Source organism: Drosophila ficusphila, unplaced genomic scaffold (assembly GCF_018152265.1).
Source record: "Drosophila ficusphila isolate 14025-0441.05 unplaced genomic scaffold, ASM1815226v1 contig_286, whole genome shotgun sequence".
Classification (NCBI taxonomy): domain Eukaryota; kingdom Metazoa; phylum Arthropoda; class Insecta; order Diptera; family Drosophilidae; genus Drosophila; species Drosophila ficusphila.
In genome coordinates, this window is record NW_025064189.1 from 8,761,161 (window position 1) to 8,784,571 (window position 23,411).

General features: G+C 42.9%; 2 protein-coding genes and 1 non-coding gene across 3 annotated transcripts; 1 reads left to right on the top strand and 2 right to left on the bottom strand.

The window, feature by feature from the left end:
* Positions 1 to 790: 790 nt before the first annotated feature.
* Positions 791 to 2,431, bottom strand: LOC108099714 (probable serine/threonine-protein kinase mps1). Its single transcript, XM_017203337.1, has 2 exons — positions 2,266 to 2,431; positions 791 to 1,875 (listed from the first exon to the last, which is right to left on the bottom strand). The coding sequence occupies exons 1-2, from the start codon at positions 2,396 to 2,398 to the stop codon at positions 980 to 982; spliced, it is 1,029 nt and encodes a 342-aa protein (XP_017058826.1). The 5' UTR covers positions 2,399 to 2,431; the 3' UTR covers positions 791 to 979.
* Positions 2,432 to 6,874: 4,443 nt separating this feature from the next.
* On the bottom strand, positions 6,875 to 6,946 carry Trnam-cau. Its single transcript has one exon. It is a non-coding gene; the product is annotated as a tRNA-Met (tRNA).
* A 5,855-nt stretch (positions 6,947 to 12,801) lies between these two features.
* LOC108099723 (protein extra-macrochaetae) lies at positions 12,802 to 16,831 on the top strand. Its single transcript, XM_017203349.2, has 2 exons — positions 12,802 to 13,661; positions 15,640 to 16,831. Exons 1-2 carry the CDS (start codon positions 13,095 to 13,097, stop codon positions 15,673 to 15,675), a joined length of 603 nt encoding a protein of 200 aa, XP_017058838.1. The 5' UTR covers positions 12,802 to 13,094; the 3' UTR covers positions 15,676 to 16,831.
* The last annotated feature ends 6,580 nt before the right edge of the window (positions 16,832 to 23,411 follow it).

A 23,411-nucleotide genomic window follows, 5' to 3' on the forward strand; every position in this document is an offset into this window, starting at 1 on the left:
CCGACTGGCTGCAACAAGTTCAAACACATGACGTCGCCGAGGCAAAAGCAAAAGCCACCGAGTCGATTGTTGTCGCCTCTCCCCCTGAGTCCCCCCCAATCCCTTCCCCGACCCCCCTGGGGACCCACGCCTCTGGAGGCTCCAGCCGCAGTTCAATGTCAATTTCGATTCGTCATCCGCAGCTGCGTTGATTTCTTGAGCGACCTATCCCCCTCCTCTGTTTGCTTTTGTAGCCGCGTTCTTTTTTATGGTCATGTTAAGTTTGGACTTGGCTTTTAACACAGGGACGGACGGTCGATCGGACGGACGGACGGAAAAGCAGGACCACCGACGACGGGGTTCATTCTAGTGTTCAGTAATTTATTGAGGCGACGCGGCGAGGTTCCCCGATTCCCTGATTCCCCGGTTAAATGCGGACATGTGTGGGCAGCCGGAGGCGAGATTACGTCGGATGCCCTTGCATCTGCAGCTGGCAATAAGGCACAAAAGCTGAAGCTGAAGCTAAAGTCGAGGCTGCAGAATCCACTCGAACGCCCACACGATTGTCACTATCATCTTGGGTTTACTCTGCGGCGCATGCGCAGCTGGAAAGAGCAATGATCGCGGGCAGAGGGCTCAATCATCCTGCTAAATGAAAGCTATGCAATACATTAACTTGTGTTCAGTGCCACAGAGTGGCATAACCCTTATGGGAAATATATTCTGTATTTCTCTAATTAGTTAGCTAGCCTTTGGAAAAGTATGAGATAATTTTTAAAGAAAACTCCCTTAATTAAAAGCTTGAAAAGCGTACTTTAATAAAATCGTTTATTCACATTCAATGATAAAAGTCTCAAATAATCTCAGCGGAAGGCGACCACGGTGCACTGGACTTGCGCACTGTGGCGCTATCGCTCTCTGTTCTCAGTTCGTACACATCATAGTGTATATATATATATATATATATATATATCCCACTTGTTTAGCTCCAATCCTTGATTCAGTTCCAATTCGTGGAGCTGGTGCTCACTTGCGCCTGATCCAAGGCCATCTGCTGTTGGTTCAACAACATTTGCGAGGGCTGCTGTTGCTGCAGTTGCTGTTGCTGCTGCTGCAGTTGCTGCGGTTGCTGTTGCTGCTGCAGTTGCTGTTGCACCGGCGGCTGTTGCATTGTCTGCAGCAGCAGCTCGCTCATTTTGGCCCTAAAGAATATGTTCTGAAGGGGCGTCATCTGCTTCATCAGCGGCAGAAAGCTGATTAGGAAGTTGTAGTCGGAGTCGCCCACGTGCAGGACACTCTTGCACCTGGCCAGATCCTGGCTGGTGGACTGCATCAGCTGCTGCTCCTCGCGCTCTAGGTTTTCCAAGAAGTTCACCTGCTCGTCCACTCTTTTCGCACAGTGGCAACTGCTGGCTGCCGCGGCTGCCAAAGCCGTTCCTTGTGCCAAATTCGGATTTACGGATATTCCGGGACCCACTTTCAGTCCCAAGGAGGCGGAAGGAGCCACCTGCTCCTCAGCTGCTGCGCTGGCCAGGGAAATGCTCTGGGAGAGTCTGCGCAACGCCTGCGGAGTGGCGGCGTTCTGGAACTCCTGCATCAGGGCATCGTTGTCCGCCTCCATTTCCTCGGCGGCCGAGGACTCCTCCGACTTGAAGGTCGTCACCATGGGCTCGGGTTCTGCTTTGAATGCACTTTCCAATTCCGGCTCCTCCTCGTTGTTGCTGCTGTCCCTGTCCTCCTTCAGCAATCGCTGGCCGTCCAGAAAACTCAGGGCCTCCGCAAATACCCACTGGTGACCAGGCGAGGCCGACTGTTGGTGCTTCAAGAGACCACTGCGTCTGTTTTGGCGGCGATAACTGCAACGCAGATTTTTCCACTTGCTGCGGCACACATCCACTAAAAGGCACAGAGGGTGCAAAAAGATTAAAAAATACAAGCAAAGGTTGCTATCAATGTAGTTCCATAATTGTTTGTCCACTACAAGTTGACAATTGTGTGATAGTAAACAAATTCATTACCCACAAGAGGTAAACAAACAAAAAAAAAAAAAAAACAATATATTATATATTTGTTGTACTTAAATTTATTCCCATTTTAATTTAAATAATTAAATATTTTCTTCATTTAAATAATTTCTTGCAGTGTAATTAAGTGATACATGACCAAATGTTAAATGTGTTAGTATGCTCTTAAATTTGTAATAACCAATGACTAATGTAGATAACAACTTTTATTGCTAGCAACCCGAAACAAACAGCCCATTGTAATTTCTCGCAGTGCACTCACCGTTGAGCCCGGTGGCTTCGGCGACGGCGTTCCAGAGCCGCTGCGTCTCCGGCCGGTTGGCGTGGTCCGGATGAGCGGAGTCCCAGAGAGCGGGACGCTGCTGGACTTCGTAGATCAGCCTGTGCATGTCCATGTGGCTGCGTCTTTTTCTTCCAACTGAGCGAAAACGGGCCCTAAGCACACAAAAGAGGCGACTGCCGGTGCGCAGGAGAGAGGTGAGCGCCACTCTCTCTGGTTTTGGCCACTCTCCCCCAGAAGTTCTCTCGGAGAATACAGCGTGAAAAATTATGGAGAAGTGTGCATCGAATTTAACGGTTTTTAATGCTATTTCACTTGTTTAACAGGTGCAGAAGGATTTTTTAATAATCGAAAGTATTTATATTCCCAACCAGGTATTTTTATATGTCACGAAAAAATAGGTTTAATTATTTTATTTATTTAATTTTTAATCTAGATCAAAACAAAGTGTTATTGTGAAATGGTTACAGGGCATTTATCAAGTGCCTATATTATTTAATTACATTATCTCTCTCTGGAACGCTTTTTACTCGCGTTTTGCATTTGTTTTGTTTGCTTGTTGTTCTCGTGGCTTGTTGTTGCTGTTGTGCCAGACATTGAACTTGGCCGCACAGTGGAGCGGAGTGCATTAAAAACGCTGGCGATAGGGCGCACATATGCTGAAAATGATAATGACCGGCAGTAAGTAACATCCTATCGGGGGAAGCTCCAAATATTTGCACAGCCGGGCGTCAGATAGCCAGTTTGCCGATTTACCGGTTGCAACATGTTGCCGTTGCCATTGCCGTTGCCGTTGGCATAACCCGAAAAGGCAGACGGCCAGCAGCCGGGGGCAACACATGTTGCTGCTGTGTCTGCAATGTTGCTTGTGTGCCGGTCGGCGACAACAAGTGGACGCGTGGAAAATATGCGACAGCAATTATCTCTGGCAACGACCGGGCTATGGCCATATATCCATATAGCATATATAGCACATATAGCCCATATAGCATATCCATATGCTGTCGCCTGCTCGGATTTGCGCACGACTTTCGCTCACCATTCCATTCCAGGCCATTGTTGCTGCCGTATGGTCTCATGTTGCTGCTGCTGCTGCTGCTGCTGCTGCTGTTGCTGTTGTCATCGGTTGCAGCTGCTGTCAATCTGTTGGCCGCTCGCTTTCAAAAGGCAAAACAACGTAAAATTTCCATGTGTCATTTCAAAAATGCAAATATGGACATGATCTGGTGCCCTGGGTCTCTTGCCTCTCCACTCTCGACTCTTGGATCTCGGATGTTGTTGCTCCTGCAAAGTCTTCCACATGTCCAGCTCGTCAGGCGATCAAACCCCAACTGACAGCCGAGTGACGTCTAAATTTTGTTCAACGAAATGATTATAAAGGCATTTATGCATGCGTAGTCACCAGCCAGAATGGAGAACAGCGATTGAGGCCTAGCCACTAAGGAATCTGAATACCAAAGGCACTCAAAAAAAAAAAAGTTCCATCGAAATTATTTAACCCTTTTCACAGAAACTAATCTCATTTAAAAAAAAACAATAATACAATACTGAGCAATAGGAAACTAATAATTGCAATACATATATTTATATTTTTCTCATTAAATTTGTTGACCATATTTTTTGTTCACTTTACTCTGTCATATGAATGCGATTGTTTCTGCTTCTGCAATTGATTTGTTGCTACCCAATGTTCCGACAGACTCCGTCAATTGTCAATGTTTGTATTCAAATTTCCCCAGTGGGGCTGCTTTCAAGTTTATTACGGCCTGGCCAAAGGCGATTTATGAAGGCTTTGTTCAGGTCCTAGAAACGCCGAACAAAACGAGTTGAAAGTGTTACGCCGGCGGGTATTCAAATATAGGCAAATAAATAAAAACTATCACAGGTGATTATGTTATAACTTAGATTCTAACGCCCCATAAATGGCAATCGCAATTGCCGTTGACGGCATTTAACGCTGGCCATAAAATGTTGCCGTCGCCGCGGAATTGCAGTTGTTGCTGTGGCTGCCGCTGATTGTTATAACAAATTTGCATAATTATGCCGCTTATCTTGGCCATATGTCTGGGTTCGGCTGACTGGTAAACTGAAAACTGGTAGACGTTTCACGTCTGCCACACGCGCCACGATTCGACAGCGGCAACATCGCACATCGCAACTGCCGCTGCAACACCCACATGCAACATCAACTTTTGGCCATTGTTATGGCCGATGCCTCATGTTGCTGCCGTGTTAATTGCGACTGCAACAACATAATAAATTACCAACTGCCAGAGAGAGGTAGAAAAACAGTTAGTTGACATTGACGCACTGCGAATCATAAAAACGGGCAACAAATTGATTGCCAATCAACAACATGAGCACGACAGCAACACCAGTAACACCAGCAACTGCAGCAATTGCAGCAGGAGTTGCAGCTCCAGAGTTGCAGGTGTCAATGAATGTTGCAAATAAGGAAAAGCGCGACAAGCGTGGCGAGAAACGGGGCAAAGAGAGCGAAATGTGCAGAAAAAAGTTAATTGACCACTGCCAATTGCTGCTAATGTGGCCAGTTATTATGTCAAACGGTCAGCGCTGCATCGCATCGCAGTTCGCTTTTGGCCAGCGGCGTTGGCTTTAATTGAATTCAATGCCGGCTGGCCAATTGTCACGCAGTGCAAGCTGGAGCTGCAGACCAACTGCTGCGATACAGTTCGGCAACCGGCAACCGGCAACTTGCAACAAGCAGCAACCCACACGAATCCGCAATCCTCAATCCGCAATCCGCAGGCGAATGAAAGATGTCCACGAGGCGCACATGGAAAAATTCCAATAGCAATTAAAAATATTTCCAACGCAAATGCAGCCAGCGGGCAAAACGTACAGCTGCCGTAATTGCACTGAGAGAAATATTCATGAAATTTCAGTAACATGGAAAATATATAAACTGAATAATATTAAGTTACACGCTGTTACATTTCATTGCATAACATTCATAAAAACTTCGCAATCAATATATTTCTTTCAAGTATGTGGTTCTTATTTACTTCTTATTGACTCCCTTGTTTTTTCAAGTGCACCCGGACAGATTTCACCTTGTCTCGGCCGCCTGACGATGTCGTCTCGGATCGATCCAGTTCGCGTCCAGCGCTCGGCGTCCAGCGTCCAGAGGCTACTTACGGCGAGCCTCGATCGGTCGGAGTGGATTGGATTGGAGTTCGTCTGTGGCAGCTGCGTTGGCCGTTAGAAATGCTAATGAAAGTCAGGCGACCATCGTGTCCGTCCGTCCATCGGCATTGGCAGCTGTTCGCTGCAGTGCCTCTCGGCTTCCCTACTTTTAGTTTTCCCGGCCGCGCGCAGCTTCCCTCGTTTGCGGTGCGTTTTGCTTTTGCGATTTGATTGCATGGGCATAGAAAGTTGCACCACGGCTACCGTTTTCGGTTTACGGTGGCCAGAGAGCCTGGCACAGCTGCCTGGGGGATTTTGCCAATGGCAGCATATCGATATCTGTGGGTATTAGTCTGGGAATGCTCTGCATCCATCCAGCATATGCGATACATTTCCACAGACATTTTCATTGGCTTGGCGTTTTTCCGCTTTTTTGCTGGAGAGAGCGAGCGCGCGGAAATTCTGCACACGTGTCGATCGTTCAAGTTTTTATGATTGCGGCCAGCTTCCTGCTGCGGGGCAAGGACGTTTCTGTTCGGCTTGCCTTTGTTTCTGCCTGCCTATCCAACCATCCAACCTCCCTCCCGACCAACCCCCTCGGCAAGGCCCTTCCATCCTCCCAGCTGTCCACGTCACATGTGTGCGCTTTCCTCGTCCCGATCGCACATGCGATGCAGCCGGCACACGGGCACCAGAAATGCCAGAAATGCCAGATTGGCTACTTCCGCGGCACATATGTCGGGTTTTGAGAGCCTTCCAAGGGAATTACTATCAATATTTATGAGATAGCATTACCTTTGACAACCTATTTAACTCCTTCCAAAGACAAGCTATATATTAAAAATATATAAACATTTTTACATATTTTGTAGTATATTAATTTGCACTTATCAGCATCTTTTGCTGGCCAAACTGCGACTTCAATCGACGGCTGGCAGCAACCAGTTCGCCTCATCATTTTTATGGCATGCAGCCGCCGCCGTCGACGTGAAGTCGAAGTGAAGAGCAGCACATGGCCACCGCCTTCTCCGCGATTTAACCCCAGAAACAGAAACAGAGGAAAAAGCAGCGAGGAGGAAATCTCAATGGGATCGTGGACATGTGCGTGGAATGCCTCGAGCAGCTGTGCGATATCTGCTTCTCGCGCTTTGGCATCGAGAACTGTGCAGCTGATAAAGATAAAGGAGGAGAGTTCCGAACTGGAACTTAGAACTCAGAACTCGAACCCGCACGCTTTTGCCGAAAGATTTATGTGGGCATCTTGTTTGGCATTCGGCTGAGATTTTCCCAGCTTTTGACTGGGCATTTCCATGGGAAGGTTTTTTTTGGCTACTATATTTACAATTGATTTGCATTTGAGTATTTATGAGTTTCTTATTTAAGCGGATGCAACAAAATAGAGTTAAAATACGTTTGGGGGGGACAAAAAAATAAATTTAACACATAGCAGAGCAAGGTTTCGATCCTCGGACCTCTGGGTTATGGGCCCAGCACGCTTCCACTGCGCCACTCTGCTCATATAGTGACTATAGCAAAATCGGATTACAGAACTTTGCAACGTTATTGCAAAATACATCTCCTATTATTATTTCGTTTAGGCCTTATTCATAGCATTATATATAAAACTATTTATTTTACTATGCTGAAAACCATTAAAAACTTGGAAAAATCTGACATAAACAGGGGTCAAAATTTCGACCATTGGAAAATGAATCTTTGAAAGCAGTTTTATTAGGGAAATAAATACACTTAAAGAAAAATAAAGGTTCTGCAAATAAAATATATTAGGCACACCAATTATTTAATTATAGGATACAAATTACTCTTATAAAGCACCCCGTTTTGCCTGGATGGCCAACTCGCTTCGTAGGGTGATTACTTTCGGTTAAGACATCAGCTTAGCTCCTTTTCGAGTGGGCTATCGGAAAGAAGTCATCAGGAGGAAGCCACTTTTGGCCTCTTTTGTGGACCTAAGCGGCTCAAGAAGCCATTTGCCACCGCACGAGACCGGCTCTTCGGGCCCATCCATCATCCCAGATATGACAAGAGGCCAAGTGGCCTTCCTGGCTTGGCTCGATCATCTCTTAACTTCGGAATAAAAACAACAGCAGCCACCGCTGGCTGGCTGGCTGGTGGAAAATGTAAGCAATTAGCAACTGGCGACAAATTGACGAGGCCGAAACAAAAACCAAACACGCACGGGAATCCGTGGGTTCTGACCACCTGCTGAGATTTTGTGCGAAAACTGAGTGGAATGGGAAATGGTGTTGTGACCAAAAGAGCGGATTGTGGCCATAATATTTGTGCCAAGAGGCGGCTGCTGCTGCTGCTGCACATCCGACTACCTGACCTGCCAAATGAAGTTGCACCAGCCAAATGTCTCATTTTTGGCAAGCCTCTAATACCCTCAGTCATTATTCTCGTCTAGACAGACCCGAGCTCTCCTGTCGCCCGACTAATGAGGATAACTACTCCCTGATAGATATTGTTTTCGAAAAAGCACCTTTCGAGCACCTTCTTCAGATACAAATGGGCATCAAGTAGTTTGGTTTTAGGATATATTATGGTAATGTATACGAAGGATATTCCACATCTATCATCTGCTTAAGAACCACATATTAATTAAGAGTGTGATCAATATTCAAAGCCATATTTACTTGTCGTTTCCCCTCACCTCAGCTGCTCGCAATTAACGAGGGGGAAAGTGAAAAAAGCCCGGTGTGGCGAAACGGTAAAATGCAGTTCAAATAAGGGCAGCCGGCGGTTTTTCGGTAAGGTAGCAGTTATCCTGCAGATGCATTGCACAACTGCCCTCGAACAGTCGTTTTTCCACTCAATTAGGGTAGCAAAAAATACAGCGCATACAGCACATTTGCCTAACTTCATATACTGTATACTGTATGTTTTTCGAAACCAACAGAGAAAAACAGGAGAATTTGGTGTAGCATATGTGACGGCGTGCGGCGCAGTTGTTGTCCTGCCGAGGAGCATTGTTAATCGTATCCTGCGTAATAGCATAATAATCCCTAATCGCATCTGATCTGTTCACCTGGTTGTCACACTCTCCCATTCGCTCCTTTTCTATCGGCAAGCCGGCTGCACAATTCCCATTCGCGTTTTGGCTTCCATCGATCTGTGTCCTTTGTGTGCCTTTGTCGCCGAGTGTCCTTTTTTACCCTAACTGGGTAACAGTAACAGGGGCTGGGGTTATTTTGACAGCAGTTCATTTGCCTTCTGCCGCTGTTTTCACTGCCGCTTCGGTTTCAGCTCCCGACTCCCTGATCCCCGTTTGGTTTTCAGTTTGGCCCTTCTCTGAAAGCCGATTTCGCAGTTGGTTTTATAAACTAGCTGATCTTGGATGAGCCTATATTTTTAAATATTTTACTTTATTTTTTTTACTATTTTACTAAAGCAATCTACTTGAAACCTAATTGTATCTGAAGAATATCAAATATTGATCACACTCTCAATCAATATGTGATTCTTAAGCAGATGATAGAGTTGGAATATACCTCGCATCGATTACCATAATTAACAACAACCTTTCCTCGGGACCTTTACTAAAACTAGCAACATAGATGGCTTTCAAACACTCAACTCACATTTCTCCCATTTCTTAAACTCAGAACTCTACAGAGAACTGCAATAAGATCAATGTTAAAAAAAAAATTATTCATTTCTGTTGAAGTTCCCATTCCCACGCAATTCAGTTTATTGTTTCGCCAGTGGAAGGGAAAAGGGGGCGAGTAAACAAAAGCTCAGGGATCATCGACGCCTCAATGAAATGTTTTTTTCGCAACGAAATTAGTATTCAGTTACCATACGGACAACAAGTTGAAAAAAAAGACAAAATAAAGCATGGACAGAGGCCGGATGCGACCAAAGAAAAATAAAGTGCGAGGCAAGGAGCCTTGGCTCCAACTTGGATCTCGGATCTTGGATCAGCAATCGCCAATCATCATCGCTGGCCATATGCAAAATATGTTTATAAATAAACGACACAGTGAAAAACATATCGTCCCTTCAAATGCAGTTTTACCATGGGAATTCAAATGTTTTTAGTAGTTACAAATTCTTCAAAGGAACAGAAAATGATTTAGGTTTATAAATTATTTATAAGGTATAATAATCATTTTTTATCACAAGGGTAGAAAGTATCATATAATAAAGACAGACTACAAAATATTAAGGTTAAAACCTACAGACTAAAAAAAATACTTAATGCAAAATGTATGCTTGTATGATATAAAGATTTTTATCACTGCAGCGAAACGAAATCGGTTCCGAATTCCAAGGCGAAATCATTAATGGGATGTCACCGGAGAGTGACAGGGCAGAGCACCCCTTTAATGGCAACTAGGTGTCCTCAGCTGGGATTGGAATGGAATCAGTTCGGCAGGGACTGCGACTAGCATTGAGGATTTCAATGGGGATCGGGGATCGGATCGTTTTGGAGATTGGAGCCGCGGGAGCGGGGCTCGGCGACTGGTATTGGATTTCAACATGCAATGCACGCGGCGCGGCATGCGGCTGCATATCTGCAACGCCATCTCTCGGATACCTCGGGGTCCCCCACTCCTCCACTTGCGAACATTCCCCTTCCTCCAGGAACCAACAAGTTGCTTCGCCGCAAGATCCCGCCCGCTGATTGACATGTGATCCTCATCTTCATCGCATCCTCAACAAAGTTTCTATGGCTTGCAAATCTCTGCCCCCTTCTCTTCTGTTTAAAATACACTTTCAAAAATAGTTTGAGTATATATACGGTATTTATATTTAATATGTTTATACTAATTATGCACTATTTCTATGGTTTTTTGCCAATCATGATCTAGTTCGCATATAAATAAATTGCACTTATCTGATAAAAGCGGTTATATATTTTCTGTACCTTTGGAAGCTTTTTTCAGATTCAATGCTGCTCTTAACCTGTTGTTTGTTCTTTGGCGGCTCATTTGTCATTCAGGCGAAACGTAAAGTAAGCCCCATTGCATCTCCTGAAATCTCCCGAAGAAGAAGGCAAATAATCTTGAGACGTCGTTGCCGCTGCAGTCATAAAATTATGATCGGTATTTCTTTGCCTCGGACTTCCCGACGAAATTCGAACTGTGCTGCTGCTTTTTTTGCTAGCATTTTTTAGTTATTTTCGAGTTTAGTTTTTCGACATGGAACATGGATTTCTGTTGTATTCCATGCAACACCTTGTCCCCCAATTTCCAGGAACACATCTCGGGACATTCCTGAAATGCGTTCCGCGGAACTTCGTAAATGGACCGCCGTAACTAAAGGCACGAAGGTCCACGTAAAATAAATAAAAGCTTTTCTTTTCTTTTTTCCATTCCATTCAGTCCTATAAAAACCAAATTCAAAACCGTTTCTAGTGCAGACGAGTCGTTTTTCACAAACAACGACGCGCCCGCTCATTTTCAATGAAAATTTCCACAATTTCCTCAATGGGTTCGCTGTCGGCCTCTCATGTGTGTGTAATATGATCGTGAATTTCTCGCCCAGAAACCCTGCAACTTCGGTTTGAAGTGGGAGAAGAGTCGAGGCGCCTCGAACACCCATAAGTGTTCAAGATGTTGTAGACCCAAATTAAGATACGATTAAGATAAGCTGAGCATAGAAACTTGTTAAAAATAATTTGTTTAATGCATTTATAACTAGTTTTCTATGGGTTCATACCCAAGAGAGTTTATCTTTTTTTTAATAGTAATATGACAAATTAAAAGGCTACAGTTAATATTATAATTTTATTCAAAAACGACTATGAAAGATTTTGTTTTTAAATTATAAAAAATTTTGAATAATTGTTTGTATTTAATCATAAGGAAAAACCCTACAGTGTTTTTATTGGTAACCAATTTACACATGAATAAATTTAATATTCATTCCGTAATTAATCAAGCCCTCGTTTAGCCACTCGCATTGTCTTTTTGCCTTTTCGTGTTGATTGTGGAACCTCCTTTTCCCAAACCACTTTTCATTCATTTTCATGCTCATTCACAAAATATGAGAAAGAAGAAAAACAAACAACTGAGTCACAGAGATCGAGAGAGATTTGAAAACTATTATGCGAGAGCTGATGCTCGTGTTTTCTCAGTTTGCTGAGAAAAGCCGCCGACCAATCGGAAAACCATTTCCCCTTTTCAAAAACCCGAGTGCATTGCATCTTGTAGAGAATATTCTTATTTATTGGAGAGTTTTCAGAAGAGCACTTCGTAAAGCCGGGTCTACAGAGGTGAGTTATTGTGGACTGTATGCCATACAGGGGAAGTTTGGAACCTGTGTATACAGGGCGTATGCGGTTGGATTGGTACACAAGGCGTATGCGATTGGAACCTGTGGATTGGATTTTGTGGAAACAAAACAAAAGTTGAGAGTTCCTGTTTAGCAATCTTGGAGCAAAAACTCAACATAAGGATGCTGAGGTAAGACTTGTGTGGAGGATATGACCACTCTACAAAAGTTGGGAACGGACAGAAACTTTGTTGAGATTCTGTGGATTCAATAAGTTGCTACAGAAATTAATAACAGAAATTGTTTTTTTGTTTGAAATATAATAATTTCACAGCCGGAGAATTTTTACGAATATCCGTAGATAATCATAATAACATATCAGGATTTTTTCATTTCTCTTATGGATACTTATAATATAATACGAATATTAAGTTCATGTTTCCTTCAAAGTGGACTATAAATCTACACTTCCCCTATTTACACTTTCCTTTGGCTAAATTACCAGTCTCATTCGCATGGTGGGCTCTAGTTCTCCTCCTGAAACTAAGTTCCATAGACAAACACCCTTTTTGTGATTCTACACTTTGAAAACTCTACACTTCCCCTCACCAGAAATCCGGTTTCAAGCCGTAGTTAAATCCGATATCCACATTGTGGACTCTCAATTAACACTTTCCCCTCACGCACTCTCTCCCTGTCACTCTTCCACCACCTTTCTCTCTCCAGCCGAGAAAAACCGAGAGTATAGACTCCGCCTATCGGTGCTCTTCGGATCGTTCGGGTGCGGTCCGTTAAGGTTCGGGGTGGCTCTCTCGCGTTTGCTGAAAGAACTCTCCATCAGTTTTTACCCTATTGAGGAAACGTTATTCGGCTTTTAACTGATTGAGAAAACCTTGTCCTGCTAAGCAATTCTTTAAATTATTGTATTAACTAGAAGAAAGTCTTCAACGGACAAAAATCTTTTTTTTTACAACAATAATAGGATTATTGGTTTGCTATTGCTATTCCTTTCGCACCTATTGGAAAACACCCTTTCACTCGCACTCATTGTAGGTGTTCTTTACGGACGGACCGACCCGAAGAGTCTACCTTATATTACTCTGCCATGTCGGGGGTATAAAAGCCAGCCCTCTCAGCGAGAACTACTCATTCGAAAATAAAATTGCCGACCGTTCGCTGCAAAAGATATAGCAATCGCAAACGCAAACGCAGAAAAACACGCTGGATTAAAGTGTTTCGTTTCCACTTCGACAGAGTGAGAAAATAAAGTGAAGTGAGCACAGCAAGCCAAATAACTCGCACAGAATCCAAATCAAAGAAAAAGTAAAGAAAGCCAATATTTAAGAACCTCGCAAGTAATCCGGTACGACCGTGTAACAACCGCCAAGATTCTACTCAAGGAGCGTAAAGCGATCATCTCGAAAATGAAGTCCCTGACGGCCGTTTGCCAGACAGGTGCCTCCGGAATGCCGGCCTTGAATGCCAGCGGGCGCATCTCGCGCCACCCCACGCACCGCGGCGATGGGGAGAACGCCGAGATGAAGATGTACTTGTCCAAGCTCAAGGACCTCGTCCCGTTCATGCCCAAGAACCGCAAGCTCACAAAGCTGGAGATCATCCAGCACGTCATCGACTACATATGCGATCTGCAGACCGAGCTGGAAACGCATCCCGAGATGGGCAACTTTGATGCGGCGGCCGCTTTGACGGCGGTCAACGGACTGCACGAGGACGAGGACAGCGAGATGGAGGATGCGGATGTGGAGGCGGAAGCGGAATCGGATCCGGATGTCCTCGCCCAGCGCTTGGCCGCCGAAACGCCGGCGAAAGTCTCTAGTCCCGCCGCCCGTCTCCCGCTCACCGATCGCCAAACGCCCAACACGCTCGTGGCGCCCGCTCATCAGCAGCAGCAGCAACATCAACTGCAGCAACAGCAGCAACAGCAACTCCAACAGCAATCACAGCAGCAACTGCCCAACAGTTTAGCAACGGTGAGTTACCACATAAATTGTACAAAACAGTGAAATAGGAAGTCGGCAGATGAGCAGCTGCGATCGAAATGCTAATATTAGTTGTAGGAAAACTTGAAAAATATAAAAGTTTTAACAGTTTTTTTTTGTTAAAAAATAAATGTTTTAAAAAGAAAATATTATGCTGTTTAGGTAGTCCCTCGTAAAAACGCGAAAATCACAGTGCAAACTAAAATTTCCTTGGCAAAAAAAAAAGTGTCCATATAATTTTAACCATTTATAACCACTGTTTTTGGGGTTTTTGTTTAGTGCCAGTATTTTGACCGCAGCTGTTTGACATTTGCATTGCAAATATAAAAGACAATTGAGTGTCAAAGTGTTTGGTTTTACTTGTTGTTGTTTTACGAGTGACCTCATTCATAAGGCGATTGACAAATGTTTCGCGTGAGAGTGTTCTTTTTTTTTTTGTAAGGACGAGGCCCATTTCTTTAGCGAATTTTGTAAAATTTCTCTGCTGGGCTTTCGACAACAATAAATCTGCGCCGACCTTCCCCGATTTCGTAGCCCCCGTTCACCCAAAAATTTCATTTCGGTTTTTATAGACATTTCACAGACTGTCTCTGTGCGATTGTATGGGTTTTGCGGTTGTTGTCGCCATCGTTTTCTTTCTTTTGTGTGTTGCCTATACGTAGCTGTTAATTTTTTTTCTCGCGGCCTTTTTCTGTTGTTGTGATGTTTTAAATGAACACCTGCAGATACTTAAATTTATTTCACATACACAGACACACACACGCACATGCGAGCTTGAAAACGGAATTTGAAATTGGGGAATCATCAGTCTTCGTATTTTTATTTTATTTTGCTTTTTGGCTTACTTCATTAGCGCAGCTTCTTTTCTTCTTTTATTTCGGTTATTAATGATGCTGGCAAAAAAATTTGTTTAAGACCTACGTAAAAACAGGTTCAAAAAGCTTTTTTTCAATGGGATTTTCGGACAAATGTTCGACTGGGTGGCCCCAGCAAGTGTTATTAATTTTTATTCGTCGATTGTTGATTAATTATGAAGGTGGAAAACCCTTAATTAAATTTTACGTTGGTGGTCTTCGAACTCGATACTCCTTTCTTGTTCGTTAAGATGTTTTGGTGGGTTTTGAACTTCGTATCCTGCGAATTTGGTGCGTAATGCACTCTGTATTTTTGTTGCAAAACATCTGCAACCCACAAACATATATAATTTTTGTTTGTATGATGTGTCACCACGCCAACAAAAAAAACAACAATCTGAGAATTCTTTCGAAAACACGCACACACACAGGAGAACACATGGGGGCACTCAGAAAACTGTAAAAAGAAATGCACGTGTTCAAAATGTTCTCTCTGTGGGTTGTTTTCTGTTGTTTTTGTTGTTTCTTTTTTCGAATTTTTTTCGCGCAGCTGTGCGCCAGTCGCCAGTCGGTCGCTTTCTACATTGTATTTCCCCCACGGATCCTGCCCCCTTTCAATACCCGCCCCCTCGCAGTAAGAGAGCAAAAGGAGAGAAAGAGAACTTAAGACACTGGGGGAAAACCGCACTAAAAATCCGATATCTTCTGGAAAGTAGGGAACACATATGCTAACCAAGCTGACAAAAACTCCGTTTCGAAATTATGAAGTAATCTAAAAATTAGTACAAACAAAAAAAAGTTATGAAGGATTTATATTCATTTAACTCTTTAAAAATTATTTGAACATTTTGCTCAGTGCCTAAGAACTCAAACAAGTACAAAACAAACCTCAGTGACAGCTCGTTTGATTTTCTTGGCGCCTCTGAATTGCCTCATCCCCTCTTTCCATCGTCATCATCTTCTCATCGAGTGTCCCAAAACAAAACAACAAGCAGCAAACAGCGAATTAATTGATAACATAGAATGGCGAAATGAATATAGCTAATAAACAAATTATTCTCCTTCAATCACACATAAATACTAATTGGAATTTCCCCTATTCTCTCTCATTTTAGCCATCGAATGCGGAGAAAGACAGCAGGCAGTCGTAAGCGTGGAAACGCCCAGCTGGGAAAACCCGTAAAACCTATGAACTTATTAACTAAATGCATAATTAAAGTACAGTCAAAACTCCACTCGCAACCTTCGTGTGAAGATCTCCGCATAAAATAACGTGTGAAAACTCTCAAGAAAACTGCAGCCGAGGCGCATCTCTTCAACTCTCCTTACCCGTGGATTATAATCGGGGAAATCGGAGACTCGCTTTTGGCTCAAAAGAGTTTAGATTAAACATAAAAATAACACAACAACACAAAAACCTAGCATTAGATCATCGTAAGCAAGTAAACATTATGAATATTAATTAAACATTTAAACTAGGATGGCGCTTAAGTATGAATGGAAGAAAACTTGGCAAAGCTTTAAACAATTTAATTTTTCCTTTAACGCTTGAAATTACACTAAAGCATATATTTTTGTTTTCCTAATTTTAGTTTTGTTTTGGTTTAAACAACGCAAGAAAAAATGTTACTAATGCAAAGCAAACAGAGATCAGCAATAAAATAAAAAATATAAATGCACAGGCAACAAAACTGGAATTACGTTTAATTATCGAATTCTGTATTACGATAGTATGATTTCTCTCCAAAAGGTTTTCCTATTAATTTTAATCAATGAAGAACTTTTCCTATTATTGATTAGCCACAGCCAATAATTAACAAGAACAACCAACTCAGCAGCACACACATTCAAATTCATTAATTTATATCGAAAGTACGCTTAGTGTTTAAGATTTGAGAAAGTTCATTTCCAGGCACTAATTTTCGCTTACACACAAAACACACACACCTCATTTTTAGTTTTTCCGAGTCCCTTGGATCGTTTTCCTCTTTTTTTAATCGAATTAACGTATAATGCATAATAATAATTACCCGATATACACTAAAACCTATAAATATACATTAATATATGTTCTGTGATCTGTAGCATACTTTGTACAAAGTGTTTTTAGCATAATTGTGCGATTTTTAATTATGATTTGATCCGCAATCGAAACTAAACATTTTTGTTCTCATTTCGATGGTAAAAACTCTATCATGATGTAAAAGAAAACATTTGATGATGCGAAAAAATATGTCTAAAAAGAAAAAAAAAAACAACATTAGCTCTTAATAAATTGCAAAAATTAAAAAAATATTAAAAATCAAATGCCACAATGGATTTTTATTGAGAGGGGGATTGACGAAATTGCCGAATTTACCAGAAAGGTGGGTAACTACCTGAAAACAAGTAGCCAAAGGAGGCAGGAAAAACTCTAGTGAAAAACCATTTCCCATGTAAACAAGTGCAACGAATTACCAGAACAATACGGTGGATGATAATACCTCCGGAGTTCCATGGACGAGCGAGTTTTCTCACGCAGCCGCCGCCTTTGTCATTAGGGGTTTGGTTTTCCCAGGTAAAATGGCCCTAAGGGCCCCGTGGAAAACTCGACCTGCACACGTGTGCGAATTGTGGACAGAAAATTTCCGTTAAGAAAAAAAAATTCTTCACTTCGGTTTGCTGTTTTCCCGTTTATTTTGTTTTCCTGACCACTTGGGTGTGGATTTAGTTTTGGGTTTTGTGTTTTCGGGTTTTCCCCGCAGCTGTCTGCCCTCCCAGTCCCACAATTCCCTCTATCTGCCTCTCTTTCCCGCTATCTACTGGCCTATTAGCGTTAATGATTGCGACTACAATGCATTGACCAATTGGCAATTGCGACTATATAGTCTCGGGTTTGTTTCGAGATCGGAGCTCGTACTCGGGGCACTCGGTGCCAGCCGCCCCATTCAAATGTCAATTCGGATCGGACCCCAGTGAAACACAAGAGAAACACTTTTAATATGGTAGCTACGGAAAGCTTTTCCTCGCGGGACTCAAATCTGGGATGCTCTACGTAGGGCATTATAATCTGGATACCGGAATAGAGGGTTTTAAATTTAAAAGAAGGCTTAGAAAGTAATGTGGGTTAGTTTAGTACCTTAAACATCTTTTGGTCTAGACTCTGGAGTCTTGTATATGCAACATTTTTTAAATATGTTACTTGACAGATTTTAGCTTCTATTTAATTTATTACATAGCCTTCCGTAATTGAGCAATTAGTTAATCGTAAAAAAGTACCCATTCCATTACCACCAAACCGCATAACTATTTTCTTGTTAGGGTATGCACTGCCGCTCAAAATAAAATCCCAGGCAAATGGAAAATAATAGGAAAATAAACCAAAAACACTGGTGTTCACATGCATTGTCTATGGGGGACATTCATAGTACACTGAGAAAACGGATTTACATACATTTTACTGGGGTTTAATGCTCTTACGTACTTATAATCCTTACAATTTAAATGCCATACTCGATAAAATTCGTTTGATGACAGTTCCTTTTTTTTAAATCTTTTTTCTATAGAAAATATTAAAATATGTGATTTTTTCCTGTGCATAAGTGCGTTTTATTTAGCGTCGCCCGTTCTGGGGGCCAATGATCTCTGATTCCGGACCAAACTCTGGTATGCGCTAATTGTTTGCAGAGCTTTGGGGTCTGAGGTCCGGGGGCTTTGGGGGGTTTCGGGGGAGAGCCGCTGGCCAGGTACAATTAGTGCGCTCACCTTAGTCGCTGTTGCTCAGTCGCAAGTCTCGGGTTTTCTCTCATGTAATGATTTTTTTGGGTGCGACTGTGCTGAGACGAGAAATCAGTGAAACTTGAATTACCATAAAAACTCGTGTAGCAGTCAACAGCTGCGGCAACTGCGCGATTGCGAATGCCGTCGCCTCGGCTCAGCCTTCCAATGGCCGTGCCGGAAAATTTTGACATAATAATTGTCAAGCTGACATTTCCAACCACGCAGCTGACAGCTGAGCCTGAACCAGCCGAGCTCCCGAGTGTTAAACGAACCCCGGTCGATAGCTGGCGAACTCCCAGCTTAACCCCTTGAGATCCCGCGGGGATTACGGGAAGGATTACAGAATTTATCACATAATATCCCATCTTGACTCTATGAATTTTGGCTTTTAAAAGTCAAGAGTATTAAAAATTGTAAATTTTTTCGAACTTTCAATGCTTCTTGATACTTTTTATCTTTTAGGGGAAGTTCTGAAAACCTTTTTAAAATATACCCATCAAATATAGTATTTTGAAAAATTATATAAACACAAGCTTATAAAAATAAATAGGTCTGGTTTGTTTTTTTATTTGGCAAATGAAGTAAAATGTTCCTAATACCTAATTAGGGTTTTTAATTTCTGAGCACGTTCAGTAAATATGTGGCTGTTGGTTCACCATTATGACTTTTAAAATAGAAGAGATTAAATAAATAATAAAACCTGAGTCACGCGACAATGCGTTGAATATGAAAAGGTAGTATTGTAGGCCACACATTTGCATAGGGTTAAGTGTCTTTTTCCAGCTTTAACTGAGGTCTCCGGAACGAAAGCTAAACCACAATCAACAACGCCGACGACTTCGGCGAGGTGCGCATAAAAATCGCATTTAATTGTGATTTTCACACGAAATACAATGCGCATGAGCAACTGGCGCCGCTGGTTAACTCGAGGGGATGGATGGAGGGGTTCCATAAAGGGGAAGGCGGCATTACTTGATGGCAATTTGTGTAACTAGCGGTAAAGCGTAACTACTAAACAGTCCGCGACCGCTTCAGTTGTTGTTGCTTTTGCTATTGGTGGATTGGTGGTGGCTTTTGGGAAACACCTGCAAAACGCCAAGCCAAACGCACCTGTTTCGCTAACAACAACCGGCAAACGAAAACTAAAACAAAGTCAAGACACCAACGCCAGCAAAATAAAGGCAGCACACAAATGCACAAAAGCAGCGCACGGACACGGCTCAGCAACTTTCGTGGGTTAAGCCGGCCGGGGTGGGGCAACAAGGGGTTAAGGGGAACCGAAACGCCTGACTTTAGTGTAATTGAGGCGACCATCTGTCTTTGCGGCGGGGTAAAAGCGGAAAAACTGGGTGAGAGTTCCATGCGAATTAGGAAATCGAAACCGAGTCGATGTTCGACTTGCAAAGTCTGACTGGAAAACATATGTAAACGCACAGCTGCGGGCAACAAAGTAGCATAGACACCTCAGTATATTGTCTTGCAAATATAAAAGATTCTTATCAAAATGGCTTTATAAGATGCTGATCTTCTGTATTCCAGTATATCAAATTTTTACAATTCCAATAATGTTGTTGTCGCCAACTTGTTTACCTGATTAGTTTGGCTGGCTATCAACACAGGTGCACAAATCGGAAGCTAAAACTGCGACCATCGACCACCACAACTGAAACGAACTCCATCAGCTGGCGGAAGTTGTCCAGAAGGCGAACGGCAGCTGACGATCGGGAAAGGCTCAAAGTGGGAGATCCAGGGGCTTGGGCAGCATTGATTTCAGCTGCGTCACCCAGCCATTGTGGCTCTGTCATGGGTGGCGGTGGTGCAGAAAAGGGGTGGTGCTGCTGCTGCTGTGGTTCAGTGGCCGCCACATGTTGGCCTAATGACAGCTCTGGCTGGCGAGACTCAGTTGCGGATTTCAGCTTTTCGGCCAACAATGGCGATGACAATGGTCGAGAGGTGCGGCTGCTGCAGTTGCGATTTCTGCCCAAGTTGCTGCCGCAGTTGCATTTCCAGTTGCAGTTGCATTTGCAGTTGCTGCCGCCTGACATTTGATCGAAAGACCGCCGCTGCCGCAGAAGCCGAGGGGTCACAAACCCACCGCCGCCATCGATGACGAACTGCGGCGAGTGTCAAGCCGTAAATTAAATAAAATTATGCACAATTCCTTATCGCCAATTGAATTGTTGCTATTCAATTTTTTCCCTCTGCCTCGAGGCTCTGACTAATGCGCCACCCGAGTTGCCGAGATTGATATGCGATGGGGAACACGGCAACGCTTAGTGGCAACTGCCAACAGCAACTTGCGGCAGCCACAACAGCAATATCAAAGACCACCAGCAGCAGCTGCAAAGCATTAAAAATCCAGTGGACAGAAGTTATAAACACTCTACAAATTTACAATTTAATAATAATAAGGATTTATTCATAGGAACCTGTTTTCAAGTTAGTTTAAATCTTCACTGATTAAGTTTACTGTTGATATTGATTTTTAGTAAATTTCTATTAATTTTAATTATATTGCTGATGATTGTTTGCATTGTTTGCTTTTATTTGGTTACCCAAAAATAAATTCTTTTGGTCCCGCAGGATTCTAATAACAACATCCATACCCCTCGACAGCGAATAACAAGAGCCGAAAATCCGACATTGATAAATGCCATCCCACGCCTCGCCTGTGTTTTGGCCAAATAAAAAAATAGCAAATAAATACTGACCGGGCTCCTGCCGTTGCAGTTGGTTATTTCATTCATTTTCATTTCGTTTTGCTAATTGATTCATTGATCTTGGCGATATCGCTCCCCGGTGACCAGAGCTTAGCCCCTTAGTTTCCCCCGATCCCGATCCTGCTGCAGATCGTAACATAATTCTTTTGCCGAGCTGCGGGTCCGGAGACTCGCATTCATTTGCACGCCTGTCCACTTGGCCGTCAATTGTGCACAAAGACATTATTAGCCGTCTAGGAATTCAATTCCATTTCCATTGTCGGCCTGCCCAACTGGCTTTTTGAGGCTTTTCACGGGGGCTTGGCCGGGCTGTTTTTCTTTGCCTTTTTTTTTTTTTTTGTGTTGTGTTGCTGTTGTAGCTGCAATTTGTTAAATTGACAAAAACTTTTTGCGATAAACTTGGCGCGTTATTAAATTCAATAAATTTTGCTCTTGCTCCGCAGGCTTTTGGTTTTATTTTCCGTTATCGGACGGCGAGATCAGCAAATACAAATTCTGTTTAAGATATGGAAACAGAATCGATCGATTTGGCCAGGTTAATTGCCAGTCAAATGGGCGTGGCCATCAGATATTCGATATGCGATTCTTATCTGTCACCGCTGAGGCGAATTAAATTTGCAATCAATGAAACCCAGCCAGCTTGTCACAAATGCCACAAGTCTCTTCCTCTATTGGCAGAAAGCCCCCGAAACACAAAGGCTGCCGCCAGCTCCAAAGTCGCCAAAGACTCCAAAGAGACTCCAGGCCGGGACTTCAAGCTCCGGCCAACTTCCGTCGCACATTTGCCATTTGTCATGCCATGTCAGAGCGGAGCTGCGGTCCAAAGATGCCCAAAAATGGCGACGAAGGAACAGACCTCGCATATAATTTACGATTATGTTGGAGGCCCCAAAACCAGAAGGTGGGGGTGCACTTGAAGGAATTGTTAGCTTATATTACCTTTAAAAACTATTTAATAACAATTCTTAAGATTACCTTACATTTATTACAAAACTGTAATTAGTTAATTTATAAAAAAAAACATTAATGTTGATTAAAGTTTTGAAAGCATCACTGGTCAGATTTTCCAAGTGCACTGTACTGAGTCTGAGGATTGATTTAGGTTGCCGCCAGCCCAAACTTATGGAGCCATTGATGGACGCACTTAGTCGGCAAAGACTTCAAAATTTACGTTGACATTCAGTTGGCTGCCTGCCCCGCTCCTCCCCAACCACCTACCGCCATTAACCCCTGACTGCCTAATTATTTTATATGGCAGTTGCAGTCATACCCGCAAACACACCAGCACACCTCAAAAAAAAACCGCATTCACGTTGGCGTCGCGGCGCCGTTTGCTGTCGATAGATGGAAATTTGTTTGCCATAAATATTATTTTTCACGCGTTGCCGCAGTAGCTGCCAAAATGTGTGGAGATGCCGCCAACACTGCGGAATATTGCAAAGATAGATAGATAGAGGATGAGGGGCTGGCCTTTCCAGCTTGAGACATCGTCAACTCTGCCGGGTCTTTGGTTTTTTGAAAAACTTTGTTGTCAACACCGCAACGCCTGCAGTGCGTCAATTTCTGCATAAACATTTGCATTCGCTTATTGATTTTCGCTATTTTATTTGAGCTGTTTTTCGTATTTTGATTGGCTGGAAATGTTTATTGAATTTTGTTTGCATTTTCTCTTAGACGGACGTATGATGAAGATTTATTTACAAAATGATAAAAGCATTTAGGAATTTCAAATCTCTTGCCTCTAAAAATGTAAATATGATGGCGTATTTTTCGTAGAATCTATAGGTTAGAACTTTCATTTTATTAAGGAAAAATCCATTCCTTTATTACTGTTCTTAACTTTTCAGCAAATTATAGGGAATTCTTCTGCTGCCTGTCTATCAAGCATCTCCCTTGTCTAATTAACGCTTCATCGCCGCTCAATGGCAAAACACGTTGAGTCGGCACATCTCAAAAGCCAATCGAATTACACTTCCCGAAGAGCAAAGCCAAGCCCCATTCAAATCTTGGTCATAATCGCAGCGCAAAAATCTCATTAACGCAAGCGGCCCAAAAAATCCACACCGAAAATGAAAAGAGGCTGGGGAAAAGCGATTGCCCAGAGCTTGGCCAATTAATAAAGAAGCGTGAAATTGAATTTCTTAGCCGTAAACTCGTATGCGCAGTGCAGACTTCACACCCCGAGATCCGAGCTTAAAATCTAGAAGGCATCGTCTTTTTCCTGCGGCTGCACTGCCAAGGCGGCCAAAACTGCCAAAAGAAGGCAAATGCAGGTGTGGTTCGGCTGAGTTGCGGCTATTAAAACTCAATCTGAAATTCAAATCGTAATATAGGGCCACCTCTTCTTCTGGCAAAAAAAACCCCGCAAAAACAAAAGGCCAGCGACAAAGCAAAATGATCGAAGCCCA